The sequence below is a fragment of the Tupaia chinensis genome, unplaced genomic scaffold (genome assembly GCF_000334495.1).
Source record: "Tupaia chinensis unplaced genomic scaffold, TupChi_1.0 Scaffold139935_1, whole genome shotgun sequence".
NCBI lineage: Eukaryota > Metazoa > Chordata > Mammalia > Scandentia > Tupaiidae > Tupaia > Tupaia belangeri.
The window spans coordinates 920,891-935,873 of record NW_006199814.1 but is presented as its reverse complement, the minus strand read 5'-3'; the positions used below and the strand labels follow the sequence as shown (position 1 = coordinate 935,873).

Genomic DNA, 14,983 nt, shown 5'->3' with positions numbered 1-14,983 from the left:
GGATTGCAAGTTGCTATATGTCAAGGACCTTTGGTGTTACTCTCTAATAGTGTCAGTGTGGGCAAACTTAGTCTTCACTTTCCACAATCTAAAGGATGTGCTGAAAGTGCTTCTCTCACCTGATGCTTATGTCCTTTTAAATCTCTTACCACTGTAATTCATATTTTAGTACAGATTGGATCTCTAGTACAGATCCAATTAGATCCAGTTAAATGGTGAAAATACCTAAAATAGTTTAATAGTTTTTCTGGTGGACATTTATAATAAATAAACTCTAATAGACTCCTTTTTCAATTTTCCGGTTGCTTGGTAGAGTCGATTAACTTAGGTCAGAAATGACCTGGGAGAAATGTATGAGTGATGCAGTTAAAAATTTAACCATCTTGGCCATATTCTTGAAGAAAGTATTACACTATCTTGAGTAAGAGCAGATCAGTAAAAATGGTCTTAAAACAAGAATTTACCTATACCATTTTTCATTCCATAAAAGAATTTGCAGTATTAACATATTGATTGAATTGAAAACTACCTGTATGTTACTTTGTGCCTTTATGTCTAATTATTGTTTCAAAATAATTGGTTTAAAATATAATATAGTTAGAACTTGGTTACTTAATAACATAGGTTTTTTTGTTGTTATTTTTTAGTTTTTGATAATGCGTGTGTGTACTCAGTATAGAGAGACAGGGAAAGTGAGAAATCACCCCCGGCGGGGATGGCCATGCAATCCCCTCTACTCCATTCTCCTCTTGGGATTTTAGGCATGCATGTATATGCAACTAGAGTGACTTTCAAGGCACCAGGTATGGACTTGAACTGTAGTTGGCCATGTGGGAATCCAGTGCCTTAACTACCACACCATCTGCTGGCCTGAAGAAAATAGGTATTTTTACTTTTCACGATTGTTTAAAATTGATCTATATGATGTATAGAATCAAGTATTCATTTCTGATATCAAAGCTAATAAATAAATGCAGAATCATGTGTCAGAAATTAACTAGGTTGAGTTAATCTTGATTGTCATAATATATCCAGTGAATCTTTAGCTAGGCTCTTTTCTGTTGTACGTTGCAACTAAAGTGTTTAAAAGTATTGTTAAAGTATATGTAACAGATCTAGCTGCAGCAGTACAAGTGTAGGGAGGCATGCATGAGGCTGGGGTTACGTTGGAGTTCTGGGTTCAGACCAAACTAAACAGGCCAGGCGCAGTGGCATTTACCTGTGGCCCCATTTAACTTGGAGTTCGGGGCAGGAAGATCACATTGTGAGACCCGCATCAAAAATACCTTCCTCTCACGCTCCTTACTCTCCCTGTCTATTTCATTTAAACTAACAAACAAAAAAAATGGAGACCAGCAGATGGCATAATAGTTATGTTACTGGGCTCCCACATAGTTGACTATAGTTCAAGTCTCAGATCCCGTGGTTTAAAACTCATGCTGGAGACACGTGCATGTGTGCCCAAAATCTGGAGAGGAAAATGGAGAAAGGATTGGAGTGTGGCCATACCCCATGTGGGGTGTTTTTTCATTTTCTGTCTCTCTGTCTCTTGGCGAGCACACATACCCTATAGACAAAATCTCTCTCTCTCTCTCAAAAAAAAAAAAAAAAAAAAAGCCTAACATTTTTACTGAAGAGTTTTCAGAAGTATTCCTCTAGTAGAAAAGTTAATAGCTAAAGCCACAAGATTTTCAAAATATGTTTCAAAGTGACAAGATTTGTTGCCTGTCATGGGTAAAAGTTGGGCAGTCTGGACGCCAAGCATTAATTTTATTTACTCTGAATCTTAGAGAAATGATCTACATTTTTAAAAACTTTATTTTTATTTCTATGCAAAGGGCTTAATAAATGCCCTTCACTAATTTATGTAGGGGATATAGAGAGTTGAGCTTTGAGTCCCTTTATAGAAAAAGTAGTGAAAAATCAATCTTATAGTTGTGACTAAAGTTGCTGCTACTGTTGTTTGTAACAGTAATGCAAGAGGTATTCATGAAGTTTGTACAAAATGTATATTATGAAAAAATATGCATATATTTCTAAAATTTTTTGCACAAAACTAAATTCATACTTTATTTCCTTTTTTCATAAGATTTTTGATGTCCCCTTGCGTTACCATCATTATCAGATTTTAGATTATGGGAAAGGGTAGTTCCTTTTTTAGTATAAGATATTTTCCTAGGCTATGAGTTAGTATTTTACCTATTTTGCAGTCCCTAGGAGTGGGGAGCCTCTGTCTTTGTTTGTTTTGTGTGTTTTGTTTTAGGAAAAAAAATTTTCAGAATGAAGTAAGTCAGATGTAAATATTTTTTCTTGCATATGATTAAGATTCATGTAATCTTAGAGCCTTTGGTTTCTCTGAAAATTGCATTTTTCCTTGAGCACAGTGACAAAGGGAAAAGTCTGTGGTTCTCTCAGAACATTGATTTCTTCTCTAAAGCTTCTTCAGGTGAATGCTAAATACCCTTTTCACTTTTCTTCCAAAGCTATCAATTCCTCTCAGTCATAAGCTCTTTCTTTTTCTTTTATAACCCAGGACTGAGCACAGGTACTGGGCCTGTACTAGCTGCTCAATGCCTGTTTAACCACACAGTCCTAAGAGTGATGAGGACAGGGTGAGCATTCTAGAGGACTAACCCAGCATGAAAAGTTAGGAAATAAGTGTGAGTCTGATGGACGGTTTTTAAGTAGGGCATGGCCAGAGGGGAGTCTGAAAAGAAGGTTGGTGCTTGCTTTGAGATGGTCCTGTGGACTGCTGTGCATGGAACCAGGGAGCATGTTTAGTGCTTCGGGGCTTATTTTTAACTGGGCTGATGATATTTTAGCAAGCCCTTGATGGAGACCCAGCCAACTTTTACTCTTTCCAAAGGGCACTAAAGTTGTGGATGCTAATAGAGAAAGGAAAATTTCCTTTAGAGGTAAAATATGAAATCTGATTTGAAATAAGGATTGTCTTCCTTGAGAGCACAGATAGATATAAAATGAGGCCTAGCATTGAAAATCTCTTACCCTCTGGAGATCCAAGTTTAAATTGCTAACTTAAATCTTCATCTCCTAGGTTGCTTGGCACTGACAACCTATGTCCACATCACGGAACTATCAGGCAGCCTCATTTATGGACTATGTTCCCTAGAGTAATTCCAGACGAAGAGAGTTTTTATAGTAAAGATAAGATTATCGAATAAAACAGCAAAGAAGAAATGAATGTAACTGTGGCCTAATAAGGCAAAACTCTGATGGGTGTTCATAGTTGACCTCTCCACTGTGTATTTCTTAAAATAAAAATATACCTACCTTGCACCCTCCATTGAAAGGATGTAACTAATGAAGACATTTCTTACATATTTCTTCATCATGTTTTTTCTCACTTAGGAAAGTTTATATGTTACAGCCACTTAGATCCGCATATGAAGTTTCAGGTATAGTTGGAAAAAACTGAATATAGAACACATATATGACATCAACGTTAATAAGGATTTTATTTGTAAATTCTGTTCTCTCACAGAAGTCAAAAAACAATATTTCATAATGTGTGCTGCACCCCCTGCTGGCTATATTGTGGCACTTCCTAAGCACAGAGAGCATCTGTAGACACTGAACAGATTCTCTGATCCGTGAATGCTTTAGGTACACACACTCTTTTTCTTCATAGTTATTTTTGTTTAGATATCGTTTCAATTTAAAGAGTAGAAACTTGTAGGCAAGTCATCTTGCTTTGTAATTTGTCAACTAATATTCGAACAGAGCTTATCTTCCCAGGCAGGATGATAATAAATACGTGTGAGACAAATTATTTGCCATAACCTTTTTACTAATATTTCAGATGAAGTTCATTGGGGGAGAGGCACCGCCCTAAATGTTTTGTTGTAAATGATGCTATCATCTGTGTGCATGCTTATTATATATTGAATACAAACTTGGTAATAGTCACAAAGCTTTAATAAGATCACTTTGGGGACCAGCAGGTGGCATGGTGGTTGATATGCTGGACTCTCACTTGGCTGACCACCTTTTGAGGTGGAATCTGTGGTTTGAAACTCATGTTGGGCATTTGTGCATGTGTGCCCAAAATCCCAAGAGAAGAATGAAGAAGGAATTGAGACATGGCCATCCCCAAGGTGCGGGGAGGTTGATTTTTCACTTTCTGTCTCTCTATCTTTATCTTTCTGGCAAGTGCACATGCCCTATAACAAAAATCTCTCAAAAAAGAAAAAAGAAAGAAAGAAAGAAAGAAAGAAAGAAAGAAAGAAAGAAAGAAAGAAAGAAAGAAAGAAAAAGAAAGAAAGAAAGAAAGAAAGAAAGAAAAGAAAAAAGAAGATCACTTTGCATCTTGAAAGAGATTCTCAGAGTAGGGGTTGGCAGAGGTGTGTGTGGTCCTACAAAGTGTAACAGCCATAAGGGCAGAGACCATGGGTATTTGGCTCACCAGTGTCTCTCAAAATGTGATCTGGAGTCACTATGTGAATGACTTCTCTGAGGAGCTTTATCATTAGGAAAAAAAAATAATTATTTAAGGAATGTATAATTTTCTAGTTAGTGCCATGGAACGTGACAGCCATCAAATCTGTTTCTAAATACAAAATTCAGAGATGCTAAACTCAGTGAGCAAAAATAATTTCCTCAATGATAAACTAAGTGACAAAAAAAATTAAGGCCATTGTTTATAAGCACCAAGTACATTTTACATGGCACTTTGCCCTAATTTAAAGATTAATTCATTTTAAAAATAAAAGCATGTATGTTTGTTGTGTGCATAATCTTTATTCACTATTTTCTTTTTTTTGGCAGGGGTAGAGGTTTTTGCTGTAGGGCATGTGCGCTTGCCAGAAAGACAGAGACAGACAGAAAGCGAGAAATCACCCCCCACCAGGAGGGATGGCCACACCACAATCCCTTCTCCTTCATTCTCCTCTCAGCCAACATACAGAACTGACAATTCTACCTACACGTGTGCTTATGAGTGCCATGTACATGCTATTTCACATCTATAACTTTTTTTTTTTTTTTAGTTTTTCCTATAGGGTGTGTGTGCCCACTGAAGAGACAGAGAGAAAGTGAGAAATAACCCCCCGGGGGTATGGTCATGCTGCAATCACTTCTCCAGTCTCCTTTCAGGATCTTGGGCATGCATGCACATGTGCCCGGAGTGAGTTTAAATCACCAGGTTGAGGACTTGATCCGCAGTCGACTAAATGGGAGTCCAGCAACATAACCATTATGCTAACTGCTGGTCCCTTATTCACTATCGTTACACATATTGAAATTACACAGTGTTCTCGTAGTGCTTTGTGTTATTTGCTTAGCACACTGTATTATAGTTGGGGTTTACTTGTTTCCTCCAACTAGATTCTGAAAGTAATGCTCAATGGATGGATGGGTGGGTGGGTGGGTGGGTAGATGTTGATTGTACAGGACTGGGGTAGAATCCTAATGAAACAAATGGCCTTTAATGTTCTTCGACTTTCTGTAATTATTGTTCACTCTTATGTGTGTAGGTTGTTGGGTGTGTTGTTTGGCTGGTTACATGCACATGCACATACACACACACAGATTTTGTTAACTGATTTTATTTTCTAATAAAACCTTATTCAACCAAAGAAATCTAGTATACTGAATCAGTAGAAAGTCTTAATCATAGGGTGTTTTAAAAACACTGTATCTGATTAGTCACACATTACTATAATGCAGTCTTAAAGCTAATGATTGGCGTGGCTAAGTTTAAGTCTTATGCTTCTCAATTTCTGTGGTCCTTGTCAAATGAAGAAATAGAATCTATTGGTACATGCTAACATTGTGATATTAGTGTGACGATTAGTTCTCGTGTCCATCTATATAAATGAGGTTAAGCTTTAAAACAACTCATAGCACTTCTCCTTCTATAATAATAACTTTATAAATTTCCTTATCACTCCTTTCCTGTAAGACAAAAGCAACCTAGGGAATTACAACAAAGTCAGTGTTAGCATAGACCCTATTTAAGAGTCTAAGGCTCTTTGTGTATTTTATACTTTAGCTTGCCATGTATGGTGTTATTGAGATATATTTTAGAATCACAGAAGGTAATTTTACTTCTGCTTATACCTTTGACCTGTGATGCTAGAAGTAAATTCATAAAACCCGTTCAAACCTCTTGAAATAACCATAGGAGTTTAGGACTAGCTGATTTTGGCATATACCTTGATTTGGCAAATGAGGAAACTTGGACTGAGAGAGATTAGGTAAAACTTTCCAAAGTCCTAGGGCCTGAACTTTGTTTTCTGATTAACCACCCAGAGATTTTTCCATGTTGCTTCCCCTGTAAAAGACAGAGAATAAAATTATCTTATCAAATACCCAGGAAGGGTGTTTTGCTGAATTAATTAGTGTACAATGTCACTGAACTTATGTGTAACATTTTAATTTTCTCTTTGTTGCAGAATGCAAAGTATGGCGAAATCCACTAAATTTATTTAGGGGTGCAGAATATAATCGGTAAGCATTTTGACAGCTTGGGGAATAAATGAGTCTGGTTCAGAGAGCAAAGACAGCAGCCAATGTTTTTGCTGGTTCATTTAGGGGTCATTGTAACTGTTTAGTGCTTACAATGTTTGATGCTATCCTCAAATGTTTTGATTTTCCTGTTTCATAAATATTTTAACTCTGGAATTGGGATCCTGTACATAATTGTGTAGTTTTTAGAATTCTTCTATTACGATCGTCCTTTTCAGTATGAATAATATGATCAGACATTTTGACGCTTACCTGGATTGTGGTTATAAAGGTGTGCTACAGAAGTTATGTTGGAATTTAGTTTAGCCGAGAAATTAGGCAAATTTGAATTCCCATAGCTTTTGGGAAAAGTCTGTTCATAATACTATGAGGTTGTTGGAAAAGTCATAACATATTTTTCTTTGCAAAAATGTGGCACGGTTTTATGACAGCCTAATAATTAGGGGAGGTTTTCATTAGCAAGAGCTAGTAAAATTTTAAGCTAAAATGATTTAATTCTCAAAGGGAGAACAGGATCTTCTTTTAATCTTTTTTATTATTATTCAGTTATTTATATTTCAGTTCCTCTGTAGCTTAATATCTTGTAGTCTTGCTTTTTTCTCTCAAAAGTGTCTAACTTCCTTACTTCCCCTTTGTAGGTATACGTGGGTGACAGGGCGAGAGCCTCTCACATACTATGACATGAATCTCTCTGCTCAAGACCACCAGACGTTCTTTACTTGTGACTCGGACCATTTGCGTCCTGCAGATGCAAGTATGGAAAATCCTTTAGATATTTGCTGAATGAGAGGAGTTTTTTGGCTTGTTTTATGTATCAAGGTTTCTGCTTTTAGAATATCTGCTCTATAAAAACCCCGATGTCTAAAATACTAAATTTCTTACTGACTAGTAGAGCCCAGCATTCTGATGTTTAAATAAAGCTTTATTGCAATGAAGTATCACTATAAAAGTGAGTTCCTTCATTGTATTAATAACTTAAAGCAAGATTCAAAAAAATATGGAAGTCAGATTCATATATTTGAAAGAAATATAAATGCAATATGAAGTTAATGAAATTTTCAGCTGAGATAAAACAAAGGGTCTTAACGCTGACATGAATTGATCTCATATATCCTAGTTAAAAATTGGGATTCACTGAATTCAAATGACTAATGAATATATATTAGTGTCTTCTATGCCTACTTATAGGTTCGCTAGCATTGAAGGGGGACAAGGCCTTGGATATTGGAATCCACATATATTTTTCATCCTAGGGCTTTGTTTAGCATATTTGGCATATGCCTTGAGATCCAAATAATTCTACTAATTTTTAAAATATATATTATTAAACTTAGTCAAAAAGTAAATAGGTGAAAACAAAATCTTTTAAAAAGGAATATCTACAGGATCAGCAGATGGTGTAATGGCTACATCACTGGACTCTCATGTAGTCGACTGCAGTCCCAGACCCGGTTGCTTACGCCAGGCACATGTGCATGCAAGCCTAGGATCCTGAGAGGAGAATGGAGGAGAAGGGATTGCCGATGTGGCCATCCCTGCTGGGGGGTGATTTCTTGCTTTCTAGCTCTCTGTCTCTCTCTGTCTTTCTGGCAAGTGCATGCGTTCTATAGCAAAAACCTCTCATGTGACCAGCAGTTGGCATAATGGCTCTGTCGCTGGACTCCCATGTAGTTGACCATGGTTAGAGTCCCATACTCAGTGGCTAAAACTCATGCCAGATGTGTGTGCTTACATGCCCAAGATCCTGAGAGGAGAATGGAGGAGAAGGGATTGGCGATGTGGCCATCTCCCCTGGGGGATGATTTCTCATTTTCTGTCTCTCTGTCTCTGTCTGTCTGTCTAGTGAGCACACGCACCCTATATCAAAAACCTCTAAAAAAATTATACATCTAAACTTTACAGAGTAAAGAAATTAAGGATGGGACCAGCAGTTAGCGTAATGGCTATGTTGCTGGACTCCCATGGAGTCAACCAGTTCGAGTCTCGAACCAGGTGGCTTAAACTCACACTGGGTGCATGTGCGTGCGTGCCCAAGATCCCAAGAGGAGAATGGAGAATGGAGGAGAAGGGATTGCAGCGTGGTCAACCCCCTCCTGGAGGGTGATTTCTTGCTTTCTGTCTCTGTCTCTGTCTTTCTGGCAAGCACATACGCCCTATAGCAAAAATCTCTCAAAAAGAAAAAGAAAAAGGAAAGGCACTCCAACAGAGGTTTTATATTTCTTTTGCACCTTAATATCACTTATTACAGAACATATATTATTTTACATATTTTAAGATGATATTGCTAGAAATGTCTTCATTCTACCTACACACAACATAGTTTCTGTCAGTCATTTTCCAAAGCACTTGCTACTGGGTCTGGATCAAACAGTTGGAAAGACTTTGAAGAATTGAGTTAGGTCAGTAAAAAGTACCTTAGGCTTTTACTTAACATGCACATCTGTTATCAAAATCTGTCTGCAAATCTACTTTCTATATATCAAAGCAGTTTGTGAATATGTTGTGGGAAGCTCAATGCTCGGGGATATCTGTCATACTATAATGTTCCACAATGGCACAGAATACCTTTTGGAAGATAAAAAATCTCTTTATTTAATTTGTAGATATCCCTTTATTTAATTTGTAGAATAGCCATTACGCTAACTGCTGGTCCCATCCTTAATTTCTTTACTCTGTAAAGTTTAGATATATAATGTTTTGAGCACAAAAAAAACTTGACATGAGCAACTAAAGAGCAATGAAATAGGAAGTTGGAATGTATCATGTAACTTTGAAGATTTGGGCTGCCCCTCCTCATAATGCAATGTTCTCTTGTAGTTCAGGCTGAAAGTTATTCGTGTAGCTCTTGTCATGTATGGAATCTTCCTGATTATATATGTTGATTGATTCACTCTTTAAAATTTTCTCTTTCTAAAATAGTAATGCAGAAAGCCTGGAGAGAGAGAAATCCCCAAGCTAGGATTTCTGCTGCTCATGAAGCCTTGGAGATAAATGAGTAAGTGGGGGAAATCTTGTTGCTAAGAAAGCAGTCTTACCCTTGGCTGACAATATTCAGTTGCCATTGATAAGATACATAAATTAAGCTATATATTTGAACTGAACAACTATTTGGCATTTCTTATTTTATAAAAAAATATTTACAAATGAAGGACAGCTATGTGGAGGTGGTTTTAGTCATTCTAGAGAGCAAGTTAGTGGCTTTGCCATGACCCTGAGTGAAGTCTTTCAAGGACTATTCCTGGTTTATTGTAAGGACATAAGATAAATATAATTCTTCACATACCTCAAACATTTTAATAAGGACATTTTTCCAGATGTAGAATGTTCATCTATACTGTCACATTTTTCTAGGTGGAACTTCTACTAGTGGGAGAACTACAAAGACATAAGGTAGAAAAATAAAAACATGTAAAAAAAATTTCACGATCAAGACAAAGAGAAGAGAAAATGCTGTCCTTAGTGTTGTTAAACATTTAATGGGTTACTAAGGAAGGCTAAGAAATTTCTTCTGAAAATCTCAGGAAATCAGAAAGATTCTTAAACTTGAAGTCATAAAATTCCAGGATTGGCAGAGACCATAAAGGTCATTTAGCTCAGCCACCCATCTGGTGCTTGAATCACCTCAACACTATCCTTGCCAAGTGGTCATTGTTAAACTATTTCATGATTTTTTTTTTTTTCTGAAGAAGGTTACAGAATCTTCTTCAGAGGTCTTAGAAAAAAAGAAAACAGATTTGCTTGAGAATTGGAAATCTTGCCTTCGTGACCAGTTAACCTATATGGTTTCTGATTCTGTCATGCAACATACTTATTTTCCAGTTTCTTGTCATCCACAAATTTGATATGCCACCTTCTGTGTGTCATACATGTTTCTGAGAAAAATATCAAGACCAGGAATAGAACCATATGGCCTGACATATAGAAACTGCCCTTCAGATTCATGTCCTCATGAATCACCCTACTTTGGTATTTTTCATCCAGTAACTAAGCCACCCAGTTACACCATGATTTAACCATGTTTTTCCAGCTGAGCTTATGAATTCCAGTTGTAGCTATGAATCTTTAATTCATAGTAGATCTATTAGAGAAAATTAAGCTAGTCCAATCTGATGTATTTATTCTTAGTGAATTTAAGCTGGCTTTTAGTGGTCACTACTTCCTTTTAAAAGTGCTGAGAGACCATTCTTTTAATAATCTATCAGAATACCTTTTCAAATCACTATTCTAGAGTTTGGGAAGTCTGCCTTCTTCCCTTTTTGAAAATTTATGCTACCTTTGTCATCTCATCTTCTAGAACCTTTGCATTCTTTGAGATTCCTCCACTATCTACAGAGAGCAATTCATGGCCTGCCTACAAGGTCTGTTGGCTTCTTGGGATTTGCCCATCCCAGTGCAGTAATTCATTTAAGATGGACCAGTTATTTGCTATCTTATATCTTTTTATCCATTTTAGAGTTTAATTCTTCTCCCCTTTTCAGTCTGATGATCATTATCCTTGGTAGAGAAGCCAGGAATAAAATAGGACTGAGAGTTTTGCTTTCTCTTTATTATCCATTGCTATCAACAATAAACCTCCCTTGTTTTGATGTTGTGTAGTTTGTCTTTTTTGCTTATTTATTTTTGTGGTGGTTTTGAAGAAATTGGGATGATGATAGGGCCTTAAACAATTGAAACAGAATAGATGATTGTCTTTAGCATTTTGTTTTGTTTTATTATTATTTTTTTCAAGTTTCAGCAAACTGGAATTTTGACTCTCCTGGCATAATTCTTACAAGTTCATTCCACTCTCTTACAGTCCTTCATTACATGCCTCTTTTCATCTTTTTTTACATGTCCCTTAAAAAGTCTGACCTGGAAGAGATCTCTGTGAAGCTGTACTGCTTACTTAAGTGTCCCTCTTCTTTTCTTCCTGAGAGACTCATTTGTGATTGCAGTTACCACTGAACATTTGGAAGCCACTCAACCCTCTTAAACCAGTTTTCTTTCTTAGTCTCATGCCATTGAATCATGCCTCTTTTCTTTGAATATTTTGAAGTCCACCTTCTCTTTGATTACCCTGAACTCCAGAATGACATAGTAACTCTCTCTGAATGTTCCTATCAATTTTCATTTCACCAACTATTTTTTTCTTCTTGGTCAGAATTAGGTCCAGAGTTGAAGTTCCCCTAATTGCTTCCTCTACCATCTGGGAGATAAAATTGTTACCAAAGTAAGTCAAGAACCTGTTGAGTGCTCTCCTTCTAACCAAATGAGACTTCTAGGGGCTAGCTGGATGGTTGACACCCCCATCACCACACTCTCTGGCTTCTGTATGTGTATTGTGTTGTGACAAGGATGCTCCATCTATATCTTCCATCGAGCTGAGCAGTCCGTTCTGTACTCCCCAACCATTAGCACTTCTATCACTCTCTCCTTTTTCCTTCACTCACAAGCTCTTAGCATGTTTCTACCCCAAACTCATGAGTTTCCACATAGATTTATGTTTCTTGGCCAGTAGTGCTACTCTGCCTCTCCTTCTAACAATACTATTTGAAATGTACATGTGCACAACAAGTAAGCGAGCCCCCACCATTCTTGAGTTCCCGGCCCACCAACTATAATCTTACAGCTAATTCCTCTGATGCTATATCTACCACTCAGTGTTATAATCTCAATTTCCACTTCATTACCCTTGACACATATTTATATGTCGGCATCCGAAGCCTTAAGTATTTCTTCCGATGCCTATCCCACTTATTTTCTCCAGGGACTCACCGACAGTTTTAGCATCATTATTGTTCTTGCCAAGTCACATATGCCACCCTCCATAGTAATTGGCTTGACAGCTTTTTTTCTGAGCCTTTTTCTCCCTATTCTACAACATTCTGTTTAAATCCCCATGGATGGTTCCTGTCTGAAATTAGAGGGACTGGCTAAAGAATTGACAAGACCCTCCTCAAGTCTAAGACTAACCACTAACTCCAAACCTCCTATTAGTGGTTAAGTTCAGCCTCCTTTTCCTAGCTGGCTGTTGCCATTTATGAAGAGCAAAAGTAACAGTTGGTTTTACTTTCTGTTTGTTTTCTCTCTTGTGGTCTGATGCAGAAAAGCAGGGAAATGACCACAGAGAGGCAGTGGAGAAGAAAGAAAGTGAAGTGAAGGGTTGGGTGCAGATCAGGACCTGTGCGGTCTGCTCTGGCCTTACCAGTTCCCCGTTACATTTCCTTTCATTGGCAGTGGGTTCCTTATGTCATTTGGAAGGTTTAAATTTCTGAGAGCTCCCCTCGTTCATTAGTTAACTGTGTCTCCTTTCTGGCTTCCTACCTTATGGGGTTGTTGGAAGGATTACATGAGATGATGTACGTTAAGTGCCTGGTACAGTGCGTAATATATGTTAGGTAAAAGAACGGTGGCTATTATTGTTAAAGGCGTGCAGTTTAGCTCTTCTTAGCCACTGTAGGTAAGTCAGACTTTGAACGCTTCAGAAATACCACTACCTGTAGGTTCTTCTAGTAGTCTTTTAAAGCAGAAAATCAGTGCTAACTGTAATGAGATATTGAAGCACTGTTTTTTTTTTCCTCCATGATTAACATGATTTAATGAATTTCTCACTGAAGAAGTCCTCTGATTGAAGGGAATATATGTTTAGTAGACAGAAGCAAACTTTTCTGTAGTCCTTCTAACTTTGAGTGTCGGAGGAGATATTCAACAACAGCTGTTACATTACTGAGCATGGGCCACATGTTGCCTGCTGTACTGAGCACTTCACATGCACCACCTTACTTAACCTTCACAACAGCACCGTGAACAGCTTCCATGTTCTCCATCAGGGAGGCAGAGTAATAACTTGTCCAAAGTGACACGCTAATAAGGGCAAGAGTCCATAGTGAGCCCCATGCGCCTAACACTACACATCCTTACCTCTCGAGCTAAAATATAGATTTTTCTTTTGTGCCATTTTTTTTTTTGTGTGTCGACAACTAAAAACAGGGATGCATGAACCAGTTGGCCACTCTGCATGTTTTGGCATAACTCCTGCCCTTCTGCATGAACTCTTATAGGCTCTTAACCATATCCCTGGATTTGTAATTGATGGTGGCTGTTATCTGAATGGACAGGTGTGCAACTGCTTACATTCTCTTGGCTGAAGAAGAAGCAACCACAATTGCTGAAGCAGAAAAGTTGTTTAAGCAGGCCCTGAAGGCTGGAGATGGCTGTTACCGGCGTTCTCAGCAGCTACAGCATCACGGATCCCAATATGAAGCCCAACATAGTAAGGTTTCTTCCAGGAATCAGAATTGTAAAATGATTAATCAGTGAAAATGTTGAGTCCAGTTCAAAATGGGGTTCTCCTAGAGAAGAACAAGTATTGGTTATGGCTTTTCTTGGCTTTTATTAGTTTTTCTTTTCTTAGTGGAACATTTAGTAATAATTAACTTACAGCTTCATACTTGTTTATGTTCATGTCTTCCTTACTGCCTATAGATTGCTAACCCTAGAAATAAATGGCAGTAATGGCTAATGGTAACCTTTTTTTCTTTTCTCCTTAGAATTTTTACTTATTTCTCTCCATCCATTGCTTTTTTGTTCCAGGATATTAAGTCACAATTAAAAAAATAGGACTTAAATTAGAGTTAGTCTTATTAAAAGTTTTATTTTGTGGAACTAGCAGATGGCGTAATGGTTATATCACTGGACTGCCACATAGCCAACCATGGTTTGAGTCCCAGACCCAGCAGCTTAAAACTTATGCCAGGCACATGTGTGTGTGTGTGTTTGCCCAAAATCCCAAGATGAGACTGGAGGAGAAGGGATTGTGGCATGGCCATTCCTTCCTGGGGGGAGGGAGGGTGTTCTCACTTTCTGTCTCTCTCTCTCTGTCTCTCCAGTGAGCACACATGCCCTATAACAAAAATCTCTCTCTCAAGAAAAGGGAAAAGTTTATTTTGTAGATCTTCCCAGTATTGGTTGAAATAGGACACTTCTTTTTTTTGAGGTTTTTTGTTTGGTTGGTTTGGTTATTTTGCTATAGGACATGTATACTCACCAGAAAGACACAGAAAGAAAGACAGAAAACAAGAAATCACCCCCCAGGGGGTATGGCCATGCCACACTCCCTTCTCCATTGTCCTCTTGAGATCTTGGACACACATGCACACATGCCGAGTGTGAGTTTAAGACACTGGGTCTGGGACTCAAACCACAGTTGACTATGTGGGGGTCCAGTAACATAGCCATTACTCCAACTGTTGGTCCCAGGGCACTCTTTTTTTTTTTTTTCTTTTGGAGAGGTTTTTTTTGCTATAGGGCATGTGTGTTCACCAGAAAGACAGAGAGAGACAGAGAGACAGAAAGCTAGAAATCATCCCCTCAAGGGGGGATGGCCACGCCACAATTCCTTCTCTTCCATTCTCCTCTCAGGATCTTGGACACACATGCACACACGCCTGGCGTGAGTTTAAGCCACTGGGTCTGGGACTCAAACCGCCGTCGGCTACATGGGAGTTCAGTGACATAG

General features: G+C 37.9%; 1 protein-coding gene across 8 annotated transcripts in view; it reads left to right on the top strand.

The window, feature by feature from the left end:
* ST7 (suppression of tumorigenicity 7) overlaps positions 1-14,983 on the top strand; it is a 240,519-nt gene that overhangs the window by 129,800 nt on the left and 95,736 nt on the right. For 6 of the 8 annotated variants that reach the window (XM_006162373.3, XM_006162372.3, XM_014593213.2 and 3 more), the window contains exons 4-8: positions 6,414-6,468; positions 7,125-7,240; positions 9,406-9,481; positions 11,627-11,695; positions 13,584-13,738. In XM_006162373.3, the coding sequence (XP_006162435.1) occupies positions 6,414-6,468; positions 7,125-7,240; positions 9,406-9,481; positions 11,627-11,695; positions 13,584-13,738 (471 nt within the window). The remainder of the gene's footprint in view (positions 1-6,413; positions 6,469-7,124; positions 7,241-9,405; positions 9,482-11,626; positions 11,696-13,583; positions 13,739-14,983) is intronic. The other 2 variants (XM_027765920.1, XM_006162375.3) reach the window with 1 other exon arrangement.